The sequence below is a fragment of the Dermacentor silvarum genome, chromosome 1 (assembly GCF_013339745.2).
Source record: "Dermacentor silvarum isolate Dsil-2018 chromosome 1, BIME_Dsil_1.4, whole genome shotgun sequence".
In the NCBI taxonomy this organism is placed as follows: domain Eukaryota; kingdom Metazoa; phylum Arthropoda; class Arachnida; order Ixodida; family Ixodidae; genus Dermacentor; species Dermacentor silvarum.
The window spans coordinates 203,087,916-203,104,615 of NC_051154.1; the positions used below are offsets into that span (position 1 = coordinate 203,087,916).

General features: G+C 47.3%; 1 protein-coding gene across 4 annotated transcripts in view; it reads right to left on the reverse strand.

Annotated features, from left to right (window-relative positions):
* Window positions 1-16,700, reverse strand: part of LOC119436655 (uncharacterized) — a 112,147-nt gene that overhangs the window by 87,924 nt on the left and 7,523 nt on the right. Inside the window, exon 1 of one of the 4 annotated variants that reach the window (XM_037703613.2) lies at window positions 5,385-6,167. The exons of 1 other annotated variant lie outside the window; for it this stretch is intronic. In XM_037703613.2, the coding sequence (XP_037559541.1) occupies window positions 5,385-5,648 (264 nt within the window). In that variant the 5' untranslated portion in view covers window positions 5,649-6,167. Of the gene's footprint in view, window positions 1-5,384; window positions 6,172-16,700 lie in introns of those variants that run through there. 2 more of the 4 variants (XM_049659532.1, XM_037703614.2) reach the window with 2 other exon arrangements.

The following is a 16,700-nucleotide window of genomic DNA, read 5'->3' on the forward strand; positions in this document are numbered from 1 at the left end:
AATGCGATAGTAGCGTATCGCATCGATAGTATCGTATCGCGATAGTAGCGTATCGTATCAAGGCAGCCAACCTGGCCAGAAATAATAATTCTGCGAGCGCACCATACTTCGATGTGATTTAATCGTCCGAGACAGGTGTAGTTTTACCCATGGTCTTCATTACCTTCACAGGCCGCCCATGTAGTCAGGAAAGCTATCTGTCCGAGAAGCTCACAGCGACTCCATTCAACTAGGAATGTTATACCTCCCCCCCCAAGAACATTTAAGTCTAGAGCATCGGTGGTAGCCGTCCTAGCTGTTCGTGCCTATATTACCTATGTCGGGTCCTACTTGCCCAGGACACCTATTTTTTCTTATCTCGCCGGAAAATATGCGAGTTGACCTTGGGCATTCAAGCTTAGTATTCCGTGATTCAGATTAATTTCACTAGTATGTATTTAGACAGGATTAATTAGTGCGTATATAAGTTCGAAGGGCCGTTTCGTTCTCAGCACAAGCTTTCTTCTTTAATGTTCTGCGAGAATATAAATAGATGAACCACACATATTCGAATATAAGGACTTTCTTTCTAAAACAGAAAAGGAAAGAAAGGAAAGAAATTATGTGCACTTTTTTCCTGCGAAGAACCAGCGAATTAAAGGGTTAAAGCAAGATCCTATCATAATTCAAAGTATTTTTCACACCTCGTTCGCGCTCGCAAAAATACGCTAACCGCACGACCAAAGCGGGAAAAACATAAAGAATCCAGGTGGTCGACGCTATTCGGTCAGTGGACCGCTATTTCTGCCGTTGCTTTTTTGTTGCCAGCAGTCAGGAAACGCGGCAGAAGGTGTACGGCCAGCGGCCCGCACATTCGCGCACGAAACATCGTGGAAGCGCCACCAAGTGCTGCGCGGTTTTTTCAGCGAAAGCGTAAGCTGTACGACGTATTCGGCGAGCGGCGAGTCGACGCGGGGGCGGCAGGAAATGTGAACGACGCAGTTCGCCTGCAGCTTTGGACGATGGGCACTCTCTCAAGTGCACGCATAGCGCTTGCCGTTGTAACCATGCGAGGAGTTCTTGCTCGGAATAGAAAGCCAAAGGAAATAAAAAAAAAGTCAACGTCGGGCATTTGCGCAGCAGACCGCCTCGCGTTAGTCGGCAGTTCTCGCTTCCATTAGCGTTCGAGGGATGATCACCGCGGCGCGAACTAAATGCGCAGAGCAAGATCGGTCGGCAATGCACAGAGCAACTCCTTCCCCCTCCTTTTTCACTCGTGCGTAGTGAGAGAAGTCCATTTCAATTTTTGTTCTGCCTGCCCGTGAGAGCCTTTTGTTATCGTAACTATTTACTTGAAAAGAAAAAAAAAAAACGGTCAATGACCTTGATGCTCTTGCCGCTGAACTATCTCGTCCTTTTCTCCCCGTCTGTCGTGTGCGTAAGTTGACTCATTATAATCTGTGAATAGCTGCTATAGTTTCCAAAGCAGTTGTCGCAGCGCGTCTGTGTTTACTAGTGTCCTCCCGTTTATTTTGTTAGCATTATTCGTCTCCGAATAACCCCGGAAGGTGACCCAGGGCGCAAGACACCATTTGAAGGCCTCGGCGGGCGCTTGAAAGCGGGGCATTTCCGATGCTATCACGGGCTGCGCGCTGTACGTACGGAAATTTCGGTGGAAGACGAAGGAAAAAAAAAAAAAAAACGAAGCGACGCAACTTTCGGAGACGATTCTTATCACCCGGATCAATTTTCTTCGTGTATGCAAGCAAACAAGCCGGGAAAAGGGATATGTGCGTCCATGATGATGAGCTATAGGTGCAGCGCCCGATGAGTCAGATTACGCAACTAATTTGCCGTTTTCTATAGGTAACCCCCCCCTCCTCTCCCATTACGTTTTGTGCGCGTTAACGTAAACATCGTTTTCATCGCGTCCGAAAACAAAAATGAGGATTAAAAAAAAAAAAAAAGACGAAAGCCGTTGGTGACAGAAAAGGAAGGCAAACTTTTAGACGGAAGCAACTTGGCCTTTTTCCGAGATCCCGAGGGGTTCTTATTGCACGCGGTAGTATGCCGTTAGGGGCCGATCAGTGTCTTATTACGATGCTGAATTGGGCGTCCATAATGAACTGCTATTATGCAGAACAGTGGTATTACACCGCGTTATGAAAACCAGTTTTATGTGTAGTAACGTAACGCTGACTCGACTCGCAGCTGCCCGAACTGAAACCGGAAACTGTCGCGTCGGTTCGCAGCACCTTGGGTAAGTACGCCTGGTCGCCTAATTAAAGGCCAATTTCAACACACGTTCTGCCAGTTCAATTGGCGTTTAGGGCTACTTCTAAATGTCTGTGTTGTTACATTATATATCTATAAATTCATACATTCATTTTATTCACCTGATAGCACTGGATGGCTACCTGGGCCAAAATCTGTATAGAGAGCTTGACGGAGGCCCAGGTAGCCGTTACAAGGCATATATAGCAACCAAGCAAGAAGCAAATGCAAAAAGAGGCCGATATACAAATGCGAATGTGCTGCTAACATAGCATCAGTAAAAAACGAAATAAAGCAAGAAACCGGATGAAACTGAAGGACAAGAAACAGATACAAATGTATACAAGTATATCAGTATACAAATGTATAATAAGCGACATACATCCAAACTATCATAGCATTTTTCCAAAAAGTGATCGTAATTGAGGTTTCGTCGTGTACTGTGCTTGTTTGCATTTATTTTGGATTGAAGGAACCTTGTGCTGTAGCAGTTGTAGTTTGTAGTGTGTACGAAAACGGGATAGACACCACATGTCCATGCTGCGCGTATATATAACAGGACTTGTTCACGTTCTTTCCCATCTAATAATGCGGATTCGGTCCATCTCCCCTTACGAAAACCATATTGCAAATCGGAGAAAAGTCGAATCCTATAAAAAAATTGTTAAACCGGTAATGTAAGATTTGCTCGAAAATTTTAGCGAAAATAGGTATGATAGATATCGGTCGATAATAATAAATAAGTCCCAACGACAAAAAAGGCCTGGATTCTGTACTATATAGGAAAGCTCTTGGAGCCACGAACAATAGGGTTCACCATCACTATTGTAGCGATCAAAACCGATTGGTACACCAGTTTACCCATTTACCGGACGATGCGGAAAATGAGACGCAGTAAGAACATAACGAAAGCACATCACAAAAACAGGGAAAGGTATTGTCACAACGCGGAGAATAGTGTCGACACGAGATTGCATAGCCAGGAAAACGCTATACGGGCCCGGAAAACGCGAAGGCCCTGTCGACACAACATGTTCCCACGTGCCTGAAGGCACTATTTGCTGTAACATGTCGTTGGCTGTCGACCGTCGCAGTTTCTTTATCCTCAGATACTTGAACCACCGTGACAGTCATGTCGCTAGTTTTCCTGGACTGAATAATTTTGCTATAATCACGCTACACTGAATTAAGCACAATAAACAGAACTTCAGCGTTGGTTGATGAAAAAAAATTTTTTTTTGTTAATATTATTTTGTAAGACTCGCAGACTTTCGGCGCGATGCTTTTGGTCACCATCTCCGAAAAAAAGAAGAAAAAAAAAGTAAACAGGAAGCTCAGATTTAGAAAACAGAACATTCATCTATAGGAAGAAAGCATTAGATGCAGAACAAGGAAAAAAATATTCAACCCACATTTCCCAGTTAGATAGAAAAAACTGTCATTGAGGGGTCTAACGCAATACATACATTTATTTGCTATCTTCTTTCTCATAAAAATAAAGAACGATAACATTATATATGAGCTTCCTTTCCAACTGTCCTGAATAGTGCTCTGAATTGACGATTGGTTTGGTTTGGTTCAGTACGCATATGGGGAGGGGGCAACGGCGGCTTTATTTTGATCAGCCGGGTGGGAGCGGATTCGTGCCGGAGCTGAACGTGTCCCACCGTCAGAGACAATTAAGCCGCATTAAGCATGTTATTTTACCTCTACAGGAGGTAAAATAACGGGCCAATAGGATGCTGTCAAGGTATCTTTTAAGCTTGGAAGTTATCCTTACCACAGCGATTACCGTTAAGCTTGATTTTACTACAGCTATGTTCGATGCCCTGTAGTATTGTACACTTTGATAAGTCAGCTTTGACATTCTTTCTTGTAGTCGAATTGAGCCTTGATGGATTTCATATCAAGGACATACTTCACATTTTCAGAAAGCACCTTAACCAAACGTAAAAAGAACAAAAAAGCAAACAAAAGAGAAAGAACGTGAGTGTGTGTAGGGGGGAGGGGGGAAGGTAAAAATGTATTCTATATCCATGTTCTTCACCCTCAACTCCAGACCGTTTCTTGTAAACACAGTGCACAACATTAAGCTACACCAATAGTTTCGCTGATAAGCCATCATCAGTAGACGCAGACACGCCAATTGCTCCTATCAATGACATTTAAAAAAGGACAGAGAGAAAGAGACACAGAGAGAGAGAGAAACAGAGAGAAATGAAATGGGAAAGGCAGGTAGGTTAACTGGAAGAGAAGCTTCTGGGTTTGCTACCCAACAGTGGGGGAAAGGTAAGGGGGGAAAGACGGAAAGAATATCGGAAAAAGAAATCAAACGCGTGAAAAAAATTTTAAGAAAGCGAGAGAGCATTACTTCGCCCGTGTTTTGAGGCCAACAGCGTGAGTCGCCTATTCGCGCTACCGTCTCTCGTTTGCCAGCTTCTCGCGTGCACAAAACTCCCTTTTACAACGCATTTGGCCGCGGCAATAAGTATCACAATAAATGCCACAATAAGTGTGACATTTGCACGTTTCATATTCATTGTTCAGTTTATTTTTATTTGCAGGAGTGTGATCTGTCTCTCCTTTCTCTCCAAATGTTAGCATTGCGGTAGCATCACTGCTTTTGACGGAGCTTGCTTGGTCTTACAACTAAACTGCCTTTTTGTCTATCAGTACACGTCAACCGAGCTAGCTTACCCACATACCAGCGCACAGTGCCTAAACTAGCTCGACGTGTAGAGCGTAAACTGGTATCAGCGTAGACGCAATTCGAAGCGTATGCTGCTAAGGAAGCTCGCTTAAGCGCGCGCCATGACAGAAAGCCATCGTTGCATGCACGTGATGTGCGCGGTAAACCAGTTTACTTCTGACGGCAGCGGAGGCTATATCGGTTAAAGTATACATTGCTACCGGCTACGACGTCGCCAGTGTCAAGCTATGGAGTCATTAATTACCACGCATGCCCTTCCTTCTACCGGTGACGTCACAGATGGCACTACGCAAAAGTGCGCTGTTGCAGTTTTGGGCGGGGGGGGGGGGGGGTGCACTTAGACGCCTCCAAAAAGGAAAGGGGAAGGGAGGGGGGTGCTCTGGCTGGAGAGAAGCGCCTATGGTGGTGCATGGAGGCTTACTTCTACGTCAGGTACCGCCGCCTGCCAACGGCTGTGGCTTCCGGGACCCAAGTGGTTTCTGTGGCGAAATGCGCGGCGGCTGAAGGCATCACGAGAGCTCAGGTAGCAGTACTCTTGGCGTTCCTGGCGTTCCGGTGGCGGCTGGCGGTGGCACTTGAAGTCGTCGCCCGGAGAACTCCAGTAGACGCCGGCACAGCTTCTGACACCGACGCAGGAAGGGCCGGGCTCCGCGCCGCTATGGCTGCTGCCGCATGTCTGTATCATGCTCGACGCTCGTCCGACGAGCAGGGGGGAACTCGGCGCCGACGAAGGTTCGCAAACTTGGCTTCGCAAGTACTGCGCCACGGGGTTATTGAAACAGGGCGCTCAGAGGGCACCGAGAAACGCAGGCTCCGTGAAATGCGCGAGCGCTTACTTGCTTGCGCGCTCTTCACTCGCGACGCAGCGTCCAGGCGCCGCTCGCGCGCGACGAACGCCGAAACACGCAAAACGTGTAGGCGTGACGCGTATGAACTCCACTACACTATACGCACACACACACACACACTGGCGCGCACCAGCGTTGCCGCGTATAGGCGCGCAGACGTTAGCGCTATGGTGCTCGCGCTGGTTAACTTCACGCGCACCGCAGAGAAAGACACGCGTTCGCCGGCGTAGTCGCGTGATCGCGGCGTTGTTCTGCACCGGCTCGCCACTGGCGCGCGCGTCACGGCCGAGACAGCAGCGGGCGGCCACGCGGCAGAGCGACAGGCGGCGGGGGAGCATCGGCGCTGCGCCATGACGGCGGCAGCCTTGCGGGCGACGTCGCTGCGGGGCCTAAAGGTGGTAGAGAGCGAGGAAGGACAAAGGAAAATACAAGCAGGGAGAAACGAGGGGACAATAACAAAGTGCGGTGAATGAAGGAATAGGAGAGCGCCGGCGGGCCGCTAACGCCGACACAATGCGTCCGGCAACAGCTGTGAGCGTGTTCGAGGGCCGCCGCAGTCACGGTCGTGGAGCGCGTGCGTGTTTGCAACGTAGGGGGCAATTTTTTTTCTTACGCACAATATGATAATTAACGGGCAATAGCAATGTGTCTCTCACCCTCCACCACTCTTTCCATATAACAGTTGTTTGCCGCTTCCGCGGCTAGTGTTGTCGGTGTGAGACCAACGTATACTGGGGCCGTATACAGTAAAGATTTCTTGAAGCCCACTACTCCTCTTATGTGCTTTCTTAAAATATATTTTCCACAGGGCTCCTCGGGACAGTTAGAGGCTACTTGTGAGCGTAAAACATTGGTGGCCTGAATGTCCTTGAGCGGGAGGATTGGCAGAGTATAGCTTCGCAGCTGCCGCACCCATTCCTGCTTCATAGATCGCCCGCCACGCAGTTTTGTGTACTCCAGAATTCTACAAGAATAAGGGTTCGTGATTTTTTTTCTTTGGTCCCGTGCGTGTAGCGCGGTGGTCAAAACAAACGCCGCCTGGGGATATGATCCACAGACGGCTTTTGCCTGTAACACAGGAAACTGTTCGTCATCGAGCTGAATATCGTGCAGCACTTCGGAAAGGAAAAGAAGGGAGGGGGGGGGGGATGCCATCGTCATGGTTGACGTCACACATATGGCTGCAGATTGCGCTGAAGACCTCTAATCATAGGTGAAGAATTGAAAAAGTTCAGCATTAGGTGGTGGTTTGGTACTTTCTTGAACTGGCACCATGGCCTAAACGCGTGTGTTGCTTTCTGCAACTGTTCGTATACTTGACCGCCTTTAAACGCTAATTTTGCACGATATAAGGCTTTACACAATTTTTTGTGCACGTCTAGAACATCGTTTTTCGCAAAATACATGGAGTAACCGGAAACTGCCTGTTTCGGACATCCATAATGGCTGACGCACGTAACTCTGCCACTCTCCACGGGGCTACTTTCTATAACTCTGTAATCGCAGTACAACCACAACCACAACAACAACAACAACCAATAATAATAATAATAATAATAATAATAATAATAATAATAATAATAATAATAATAATAATAATAATAATAATAATAATAATAATAATAATAATAATAATAATAATAATAATAATAATAATAATAAAATGAAATTCCTGATTAGGAAGCACTCCTGCTGTTTTGTACTCGGTCACAAACATCGCTGAGAAGTAACTTGAAAGTTGACACCAGCCGTAAAAGGAGGATAAACAAAAGAACGAACGAATGAACGAACAAAAGGAAAATGTGACAGATGAGTCTCATGAATCCTTTGCCCTTTTCAGTTGCTCCGTATGAAACTTCTTTAATACAAAAAAAAAAAGAAGAAGAAAAAACAAGCTCATGTTTGCCCAGAAGTAGCGGGCAGAGACCTGAGCAACAACGGAAAGATGTAGTGACATTTGCGAGCTAGGTTCAAGTTGATCCGTGACGGCGCTCACAGAATTGTCGACAGCGCCTCACGTGTAGCTGCGGCGGTTACTGATCGTTCTCTGCTATATTAACGCGAAAGCGTTAAGGGCCCCGTGTCGCAGAAAATCCGGCGTCGGCGTCGGCGTTTAGCATCGACGTCTGGTGGAAATAATCATGCCGAACTACATCATCCCGAACCACCCCGACCGGGCGGGCCCTTCGCGTGGCGCAAGGCTTTAGTGACCAAGAATTGAATTTCTGAAAGTAAAATCCCTCAGAAAAATTGTAAAGTATGGCTTAACCACAACGTACAGACGTGATAGCGTCGGATTGTAATATGAATATACCAGAAAAAAAATCCTGATAAGCATCTTTGAATGCTATCGCATTCCACTCTTAAAGGCGAAGCTTAAGCGTCCTCCAATTCTGATGGTGTTTCGCTGTACCTTGTTTCTAGGCAACATTGAGGGGAATGTTAAAAACCAAGCCTTTCTAAATTTTGATCGGGTACCATGTCGCAGAAAATACGGTGTCGGTGTCGACGTCAACGGCGTCCAACAACGCTATCGCGTTCCACTCTTAAAGGCGAAGCTTAAGCGTACTCCATGTTTTTGATCATTTAGCGAACTCACGTCGTTTTGATCAGAGGACGACGTTCGAGTGCCAATGAACTCTTCGTAGTGTATAGGCACATATGTACAAAAAGAAAGGTTAAATACACGAAGGCAAATGAGAATGGCCTTAGTTCAAAGTACAGTTAGTATATGGAGCGACCAAATATAGCGACCTACAGAGCAGAGGAGAAACTAAAGAGAAAGGTCTGGAACGACTTTTCCATATCTTTCTGTCTCGTTCCCAGTAAATGTCCCTTCGCTGGGAACTTGAACGCGATGTGTGACGGCTGACGCACCTGAACGTTCCACAGGTGGACGCGTCATAGAAACAAAAAGGCCCTTCAGTGCGGGACATACCAATAAGCCCATGACGTACTTAGAAAAAAGAAAAGAAAGAAAGGAATGGGTAATTGCCCCGACTACGCTTCTCCTCGACCTATTTTTAAGCCGTATTTTTTTTTCTTTTTTGGCGGTACGCTGCTTTGTACTCGAATTTTATCTGTGGCACCTCGGCATTTGCGGCATTCGCGGCATTCCAAATGCCAAAGCAGCACTGCGGCATTTGGAATTAAAACATATCTAACGGCAGTAAAGTTACACATGAACTTAAACAGTACATGCTTGAGTGTGGTTGCACACGCCACCACCCCGTTTCAAAGGGGAATTCAATCATCATCATCATTACCATCCTATGGACTCGGTTTATCCACAAGCAACGTCGTTGCAATAATGGCGAACCTGCGTCAGCTGATCTGCGTAGACCATTTCGCGAGCATGGGAGATAGGCAGAGCATAAAACACGGAATATTGACAAGGAGGATGGTTGCGGAGGGCACCCGAAAATCACGCAAGGCTTCCTTCCTGCACGTATACGTCGTGCGATTTCGCTGATTGAAAAAAAAAAAAAAAGAACGCTGTGGGTGCGCCATGAGGCACGCAACCTGCAAGCGAGATAATATTAAATATGGTATGCTAAAAATAACATAAATAAAATAGATGTAAGAGTTTCTTTTATTTAAATCCCCACTTTATCGCAAAGGACTAAAAGCCAGGCAGTGGTTGGCTGACATCTATTTTATGCAAGGGGTAATGGTTATAACGAGATGCGGACTTCCTTGAGCGACGCTGCTACACTTTTTTTTCTTGCTTTGCTCGTTGTAATATCCCCGCCCTTGGTAAATAGCAGGTTGGGCGCATGAAAAACAACGTGCAATGACGAAGCATTGTCTGTCTGTCGATCAGCGAGGGCTGCGAAGGAAACGTGCCTCCAGATATGAAACTGGATTAATTACCTTTTGGTTTGCTCGTTCTCAAGCAAACTTTCCTACCCTTCGTCTTTTTATTAACGTCCACGGAATTTTCACCTGAGCGCCAACCCAAAACCGGTTAGACTTAGTCTTGGTAACCTTAGCGAGAAAGTCGCTAAATTGGGTGTGTTTTCAGTAACCTTAACGACAACTTTGCCATCTTGTAGTCTCATCGGCTTCTTTAGTGACGTAATAGCCAGTAAATTGGCCTGGTAAATCTTCTCAAGGGAATTGAGCTAAGTTCAATGCCTCAACCCCCGTTTTATCCCAAGGTTGATATATGGGCCTTCATTTGTCGCTACTTCTGTCGGTACCGTTTCAGAAAATTGGGTGTTGTGTTTCATTTTCGCAATCCGACCGTTGACTCGCCACTGCGAGGGATAATTTAAAACAACAGTTTAAAATAAAAAGGTACCAATAAAAAAAAAGAAAAAGAAAATGTCAAGCAACCCATCATCATCATGACGTGGCAATTTTTCGCAAAACATGGCGTGTTTTGGGCCTGGACCAGGCACAGTGCGATGCGTTGTCGTCGTCGCCTTTGTAGGCTCGTATGTTGCGCTGAAGCTAACATGTATACAACTCACACCAACTCGACCAAACAACATGCTCCGCTCCCCACTACCTTTGAAGCAGTGATGGTCGGCCATGCGCACATACCATCCACGATGCACAAAACGCAATGTCGCAGTTTCATGCGAGGTTGAACCATTGAGGCTCCCATTACCCCACGTTTGCGCGAACACCGCGTGTCTGCGCGTAACAGTGATGTTCGTCGCGGTCTTTGTTGGCCCAGAAAATCAGAAACAGATCGCTCTTTCGCCGCAGGCCGCGCGTTGGGTGACTCTCAAAAGCACGGCCGTCGCAATCTGCCGTAAACAATCCTATCCTATGACCGCAAGTCACCGCGCGATGCGTCCGTTTTGCGAGCGTCGCGACAGCAGGTGGCCATCCGACGCGGCAGGCATGTCGAACCGCGGGGTTCCGTTGGCTGCACGTGTGTGTCGCAGCGTAAGCTGGCTTTTTCTTTTTTTTGTGTGTGTATGTGTATGTGAATTACCAGTGCCTATTTGTTCACTCGTTGCGCAGTTATGATTTTTTCTTCTTCTGCCGTCTTTCCGGGAACGTGTATACTATATAGTGTGTCGTCGACGTCATTGCACTGCACACACTCGTTGGAGTGTACGGTCACGTCCGGGGACGATGCGTGCTTGGCGTGCCTTTCTCTCTCGCGTGCGGGCTGCGTGCCTTCCACCGCACACCTCGAGGAGCACTTTTTCATTGTGTGTGTGTTTTTTTTTTCTTCTTTCTTTACCGCGCGACAAACACGCGCCGCTGCGGTGAAAGCGACACGCGCCCCTCGAGTCGCGACTCGTCCTTCCGCTGTTTACACTTCAACGACACCGAAGACCCAAGTTTTCTCTGTTCCTTTCTGGGACCCCCGACAGTCGCAAGCGCGAGGATTTTGTGGGAGACTGTCACGCCGCAGTGCACAGCAGTTATTCCCAGCACGCGCTTGCGGCAGCGCCATGTGTCAACTGCGGCAGGCATGAAAGAAGCGGGAACGGGCTCTTTGAGGCCCTCCTTGCTATGGCTGGTCTAGTTTATCCTGTCTTCTGGGCCGTTCATTCCTTAGAACCAACATTCTAAACAGTTAACCTTGTTGGCTCAAACATTTCAGATAGCCAGAAATCGATTCCGGTCCTTTCATTCATTCATTCATTCATTATACGCTTACCGCCGCGATAGTAACTCAGTTACCCCCGTAGAAAAATGCTTCCATTATTAAGGCCCTTTTCGTATGAAAAACGAAGAGAAATACGGAAGCGGGCTTCTCCGCACATTACCTCTTATTGTGGAGATGCCAGCTTTGGTGAACGCGCCTTAGTTAGCTAAAGCTGTGCAGGCAGTCACCTCTGAAACCGAGTTTTAGGATTATGTACAGGGTGTCGCCTGAAATATTGTCATAGCAAACATTGACGCGGAAAAGTGGTGAGGTGGACCATAACATAGCTCCACACTGACACAACTACAGAGAAATTTGGCGCCGCAATCGTTCAGACACCGTGGGAATCATAGGTAGTACACGCATTTTTCTATACAATTTAGATTGAATTCATTGAGAAAGCACGCTGTGGCATATTTTACTGCAATTTGGGCGTCAATTGTGTTGCTCGGTAACATCCCAACGTTTTTTTTTTTTTTTGAAGCAGTTAAGTAATGTACACGTTCGCTCATTTGTTCATTTACGTAAACTTAAGAGCAGAAATATAATAAAACAGTCGGAGTCGAGGCACAACAAACAATAATGGGGATGCAGCCTCTCGCGAACACCTCCACGTGCGCTGGGAGACTGTGTTGCTCAGCTCTGCCCTTGACGATCAACTTTGGGCTGTCCAGCGGGCCGAGGAAGCCGCCAGGACTCAAGAGCTCCTGGCCGTCACCTAGGCGGGACCATTTGCCCGTCCCATAAACTCGCCGGGCCTTTAAGTAAAGTTCTTTGACGGACTGAGTCGGAGTAAGAGAGTCACTAAATCAAGATGATGTTCGACAAGTGCCACTGGCCAAGTACAAGGATTTTTACTTCAAATTCTTTTCTCGTATTCCAAGCAATTTAATTTGCTCGTAGTGATCTGAAAACTGTCGTATCATTTGCATTAGAGGCTAAATGAGACGAATAGTTGTAATGCAACAAAATTGTGATGAAGAATTGTCTTTAAAAAGGATCCCATACGAATCCAAAAGGCAGTTAAAAACAAGAAGGACGAAGTTTAGACAAGTCCACGTACCGCGGTGCACCATTCTTTTAATGGTTGAGAACCACCAGGCCACGTAGCAAATTTTGGTTATACGCTGGAAGTTGTTACGTGCCCTCTAGGGAGCGTTCTACCGCAATAATTTTTCAAATTGTTCCTTTTATAGTCGAGAGAGAAATATTTCAGTGCCGCGAACTCATGGTTTCAGGAGGCAAACGTCACCGCCAGCGTAGACATATCTCCACTTTCCCCGTCTCGCCTCCGCAAGCGAAATTCCTTCCCTGCGTTCTCCCATACCGGAGCTGGAGGATCGCGTGACGCATACGTCACGGGCCCCGCCTTCTTCTGTTTTCTTTTTTTTTCCCCTCGCTTTTTTTTTTTTTGCTGCGCAGCACACTTCCGCTGGCAGTCTCGCGCGCGAACTGTTGCGTTTGTCTCGTTTCGCACAGCGTACGATTTTGCGCGCTGTGCACGAGAACACCTGACTAGCGGTATATGTCAATACTACCCGAACACTGAGGGGGAGACACGCGCATTGCGGAGAATGATCGCGCGCTGGAACACAGTAAAAAATGACATAGTTTCGTTGTCAGCGCGCGCAACTGCACGACGTGGGAACAAGCAGACGAAACGGAATTACATCTCTCTTGGTACGGTACGAAGTAAAACAAAAACACGCGGACATTCGGCTTGTATGTTTTATTATTTCGCTAAACTTAAATTCATCTACTGAAGCAACAGATTAAACAAATAATTGATGCTGCCTTGAATAATTCTCGAAGCCACGTGTCACTGAGAGTGCCGTCACAGCGCTGCGTTGTACGTAGCACACTTGCGATATATACGTCACTCTCCTGCTGGGACCGCGGCAACCGCGAGGTCAAACGGCGTTTGATTTGAAATTTCAGCTCTTTTCCGCGGCGCGTAGCGATGTAATACTTAGCAGACATATGGTAAGCGCGCATTGTATGCACTGCGCTTGTCAGCTCAAAATGGCCAGACCTGGTTAGGTGCCCCTTAAGAATATGCTGTATTATGCATTGAAGCACAAAAGTAATTGGAACGCCAATAAATTCCGTCGGACACTTTGACAATTAATATCTCGAAACTCGCGCAGTCCTGAAAATTCGTTCCAAGTCGATATGCCTTGCATACGCACTAGCTAAAATTCGTAGATCGAAATATGGGCCGTACAGTAATTAAGTAAAAAGTTTAGTAAAAGTTATCGCAATTATGGTAATTATTCAATTAAGCCTTTTCATTTCACGTAGGAGTAATGGCCATCTCATCGAGTAATTTAGATCAAGGGTTATAATTGCGCTATCTGTCTCGGGCAATGTTTAAAAATTTCTTGCAGCTAAAAAAAAAAGCACCCTGTTTAGGTACCCTTCCTGATGCGACCTCCTTTGATATCCCAACATCAGGCCAGAGGACATCTGTACCACAAGCCACAGCAAGTGCCCAATTCATAGCCGGTTGCGGTATACAGGCGGATGAGGCTCTCAGGAGAGGTTGCCCCCAAGCGTTCAGGTCCGTGAAGGCTGGGCCACCTGGCCAGGAGCGCTACTGGTCCTTATTTTACCAGTAAATGCTCGGCGACAATGGTTTACGACATTACTTTGCCTCACAGATCATGGAGTGTGTCCTTCAGTAAATCCACCCGTAACTTGAACGGGATGGGTGCCCAGAGACCTGGAAGGAAACGTGCGAAACCTTCGCCAGAGCCACTATACGGTATAGACTCCATTCGAGATGAGAACACCCTCGAACACAGCAACGCACGGGGACACCTCTGCAAACTACAGTACTCTGGTATTTTTGAAATTCTCAATCCCCATGAGTCCGGTGAGTTGGCTCACAATTAAACAAAAAGAATAAAAGAAAAAGAAAAAAAGAAGGGGGCGAGGGGTGTAGGGTGAAAAGGGACTATCAAATTTGCAAGCCTAAAAAGAACAAGTCTTGCCCAACAGCTTCACGTCCTTTTTCACCATCGTCTGGCCGCCCCGACCTCGACGTCAGCAAGTACACAGCTGCCTGCAGAACTCACCCGTCCAATGACTACGTAGCGGAACAGCGCAAACTAGCGTGTAGAGTATGGAAAACACCTGCATCTCTCGGACGCGCGAAGAACAAAGTGCCCTGATAAAATTCCCCTTCAAATTTCGCTCCAATCTGCGGACCTAAAAAAATCGCTCGAGCTGTCGCCCTGTAAAGGGCCAGATGAACTCATCAGTGTGACTTGTTTGTGAATCGAGGCAACAGCATGAAAACGTGCAGATCACCTCGCTGTGGTGGCCGCATTTGCGCTTTCGATGACTAGTGCCCCACTATACATGAAATGTCGTGAGATAAGGAAACGTAACGTGACTGGTTATGGCATGCTGTCGTCAATGATGCCGTATGGGAGTGGCTGTGTGAAAATGTCGTATACACTCTTGGTACCTTTATGAGTACAATCTCAACAAGCCGGTTGGACCACATTCCCGGCGAAGAAGGCACAGTAGCGCTATACGCTTTAACAAAGCAAGCAGCACCTTGTAACGAGGCGCAAGCTCGCGACCGCAATGAAAGAGCCGGCGCCAACTTGCACTCTGAATACGCGAGGAGGCGCTGCCGCATGAAATTAGGTATGCGCTCCTGAGTGCGTGCAAGACAATGGTCGGTGCTCAGGCGGACGGCTTGCTTATACGTGTCGCCGCAAGCTCTCCGGCTCGTTCTTACACTGTGCGGCGTGGCTCCTGCGTTCTGCCGTGCAGTGCGCGCTCAGCGACCCTAGCGTGCGCGTATGCGTGGGGCAAGAAGAATGCCTTTGTCCTGCGCTCGCGTCTCGGGCCCTGCGGCGAGCGCGTCGATGGCTTTTCCGAGAACGGCACGCGCGCGTTCAAGCGAGAACATGCGAGCGCGCGCGCTCCCGCTTCTGCCGCTAACGAAGTGCTGCAGAGGGAAAAGAAAAGCTATCGGAGCCCACGCTTCGTTAACATCGTGCCTCACAACGCAACCAGTGCGGCGCTGCCGTCCCGCTGATCTGCAGGTCACCCGTTGAAGCGAAGAGCACTGTGACGCAATGCAATCTTTCAGTAACTGACAGCGTTACCGGGGCATGACGATGGCAGCTTGCAGACGAAGACAACGGCACGACGACGACATTCAGTTGGTTGATATCTAAGACAGCGAAAAAGTTGTCTTTGAAGGAGAAGCGCTGAGAATGGCTGCTGCACTGGAAGCCACGCCCACGCTGCTAACTACCGTGCTTCACTTGACCTTGGATTGCTTTAGTTTAATGGCAATTCACATTATCGACATTACGAATGGTACTTCGCGTAATTCTTTCCATCGGTCGCTTGGCCAGTCATATCACAAGATGCCACTGAGCATAAAAGACATCCTTGTCTCCAGGTGGCGTTAGAAATCGCAACTTTTCGGTTGCGAGCCAGGCGCTGTAACCACCGCATCACGGCAGTTTCATTGATGGGCCGTAATAGTGGGAGTGTCTTATGCAACTCAAACCAAACGCAGCTGGGCAGTCAGGTGCGCCAATTTGCGCGGGCTTCGCGATGAACTAGCCTGCCATTGCAAGCGCTGGAAATGTTTGAGCGATAGAGAAATAGCCGACATTTTGTCGGTGCCCAGGTTTCTCGTGTGATGAATAAGCCTCAAGCAGTTGCCAGAGGCAATGTCAGTGAATAAGCAGTCTCTACACAGCGTAATATGGCGTAAATGCATCGCAAGTGATAAATGCACTGTGAGCGTCTCGCGTAAATGCATTTATCAGAGGTAACGCGGGTTTCCCTCGGCTTTATATCAACGTTACATATCGTCCGCTATCAAAACCAAGAATTTTTTAGCAGTATATGTCTTTGTGAATTGCACTACAATATTGAAAACTTTTCAAGTCTTCGTGTATTTGACTCCCTCTACACCCAATCTTATCCATACATATATCTCTTATCTTCAACCAGAACACCTCCACCCCATGCTCTGGAGACTCCTCGTGCAGCACATTCAGCCCGTTCAGCAAAACTTTCCTACCTCAAAGCAACACCATATCTGTAACCAGCACCGACAGCTCGCACGATAATCCGTTTAGACAATAAAGTTCATCTCTCCCTCTCTCTCCCCTTGACAACTACTTAAAGGACTGCACTTTGAGCGTTACACTACAGACTGGCGTTACGGACGCTCAAACTTGGTTGTTAAGGACGTCAGTGCTTTGCGCCGTTAAAATGCTGTTCAACCTTAAAGAAT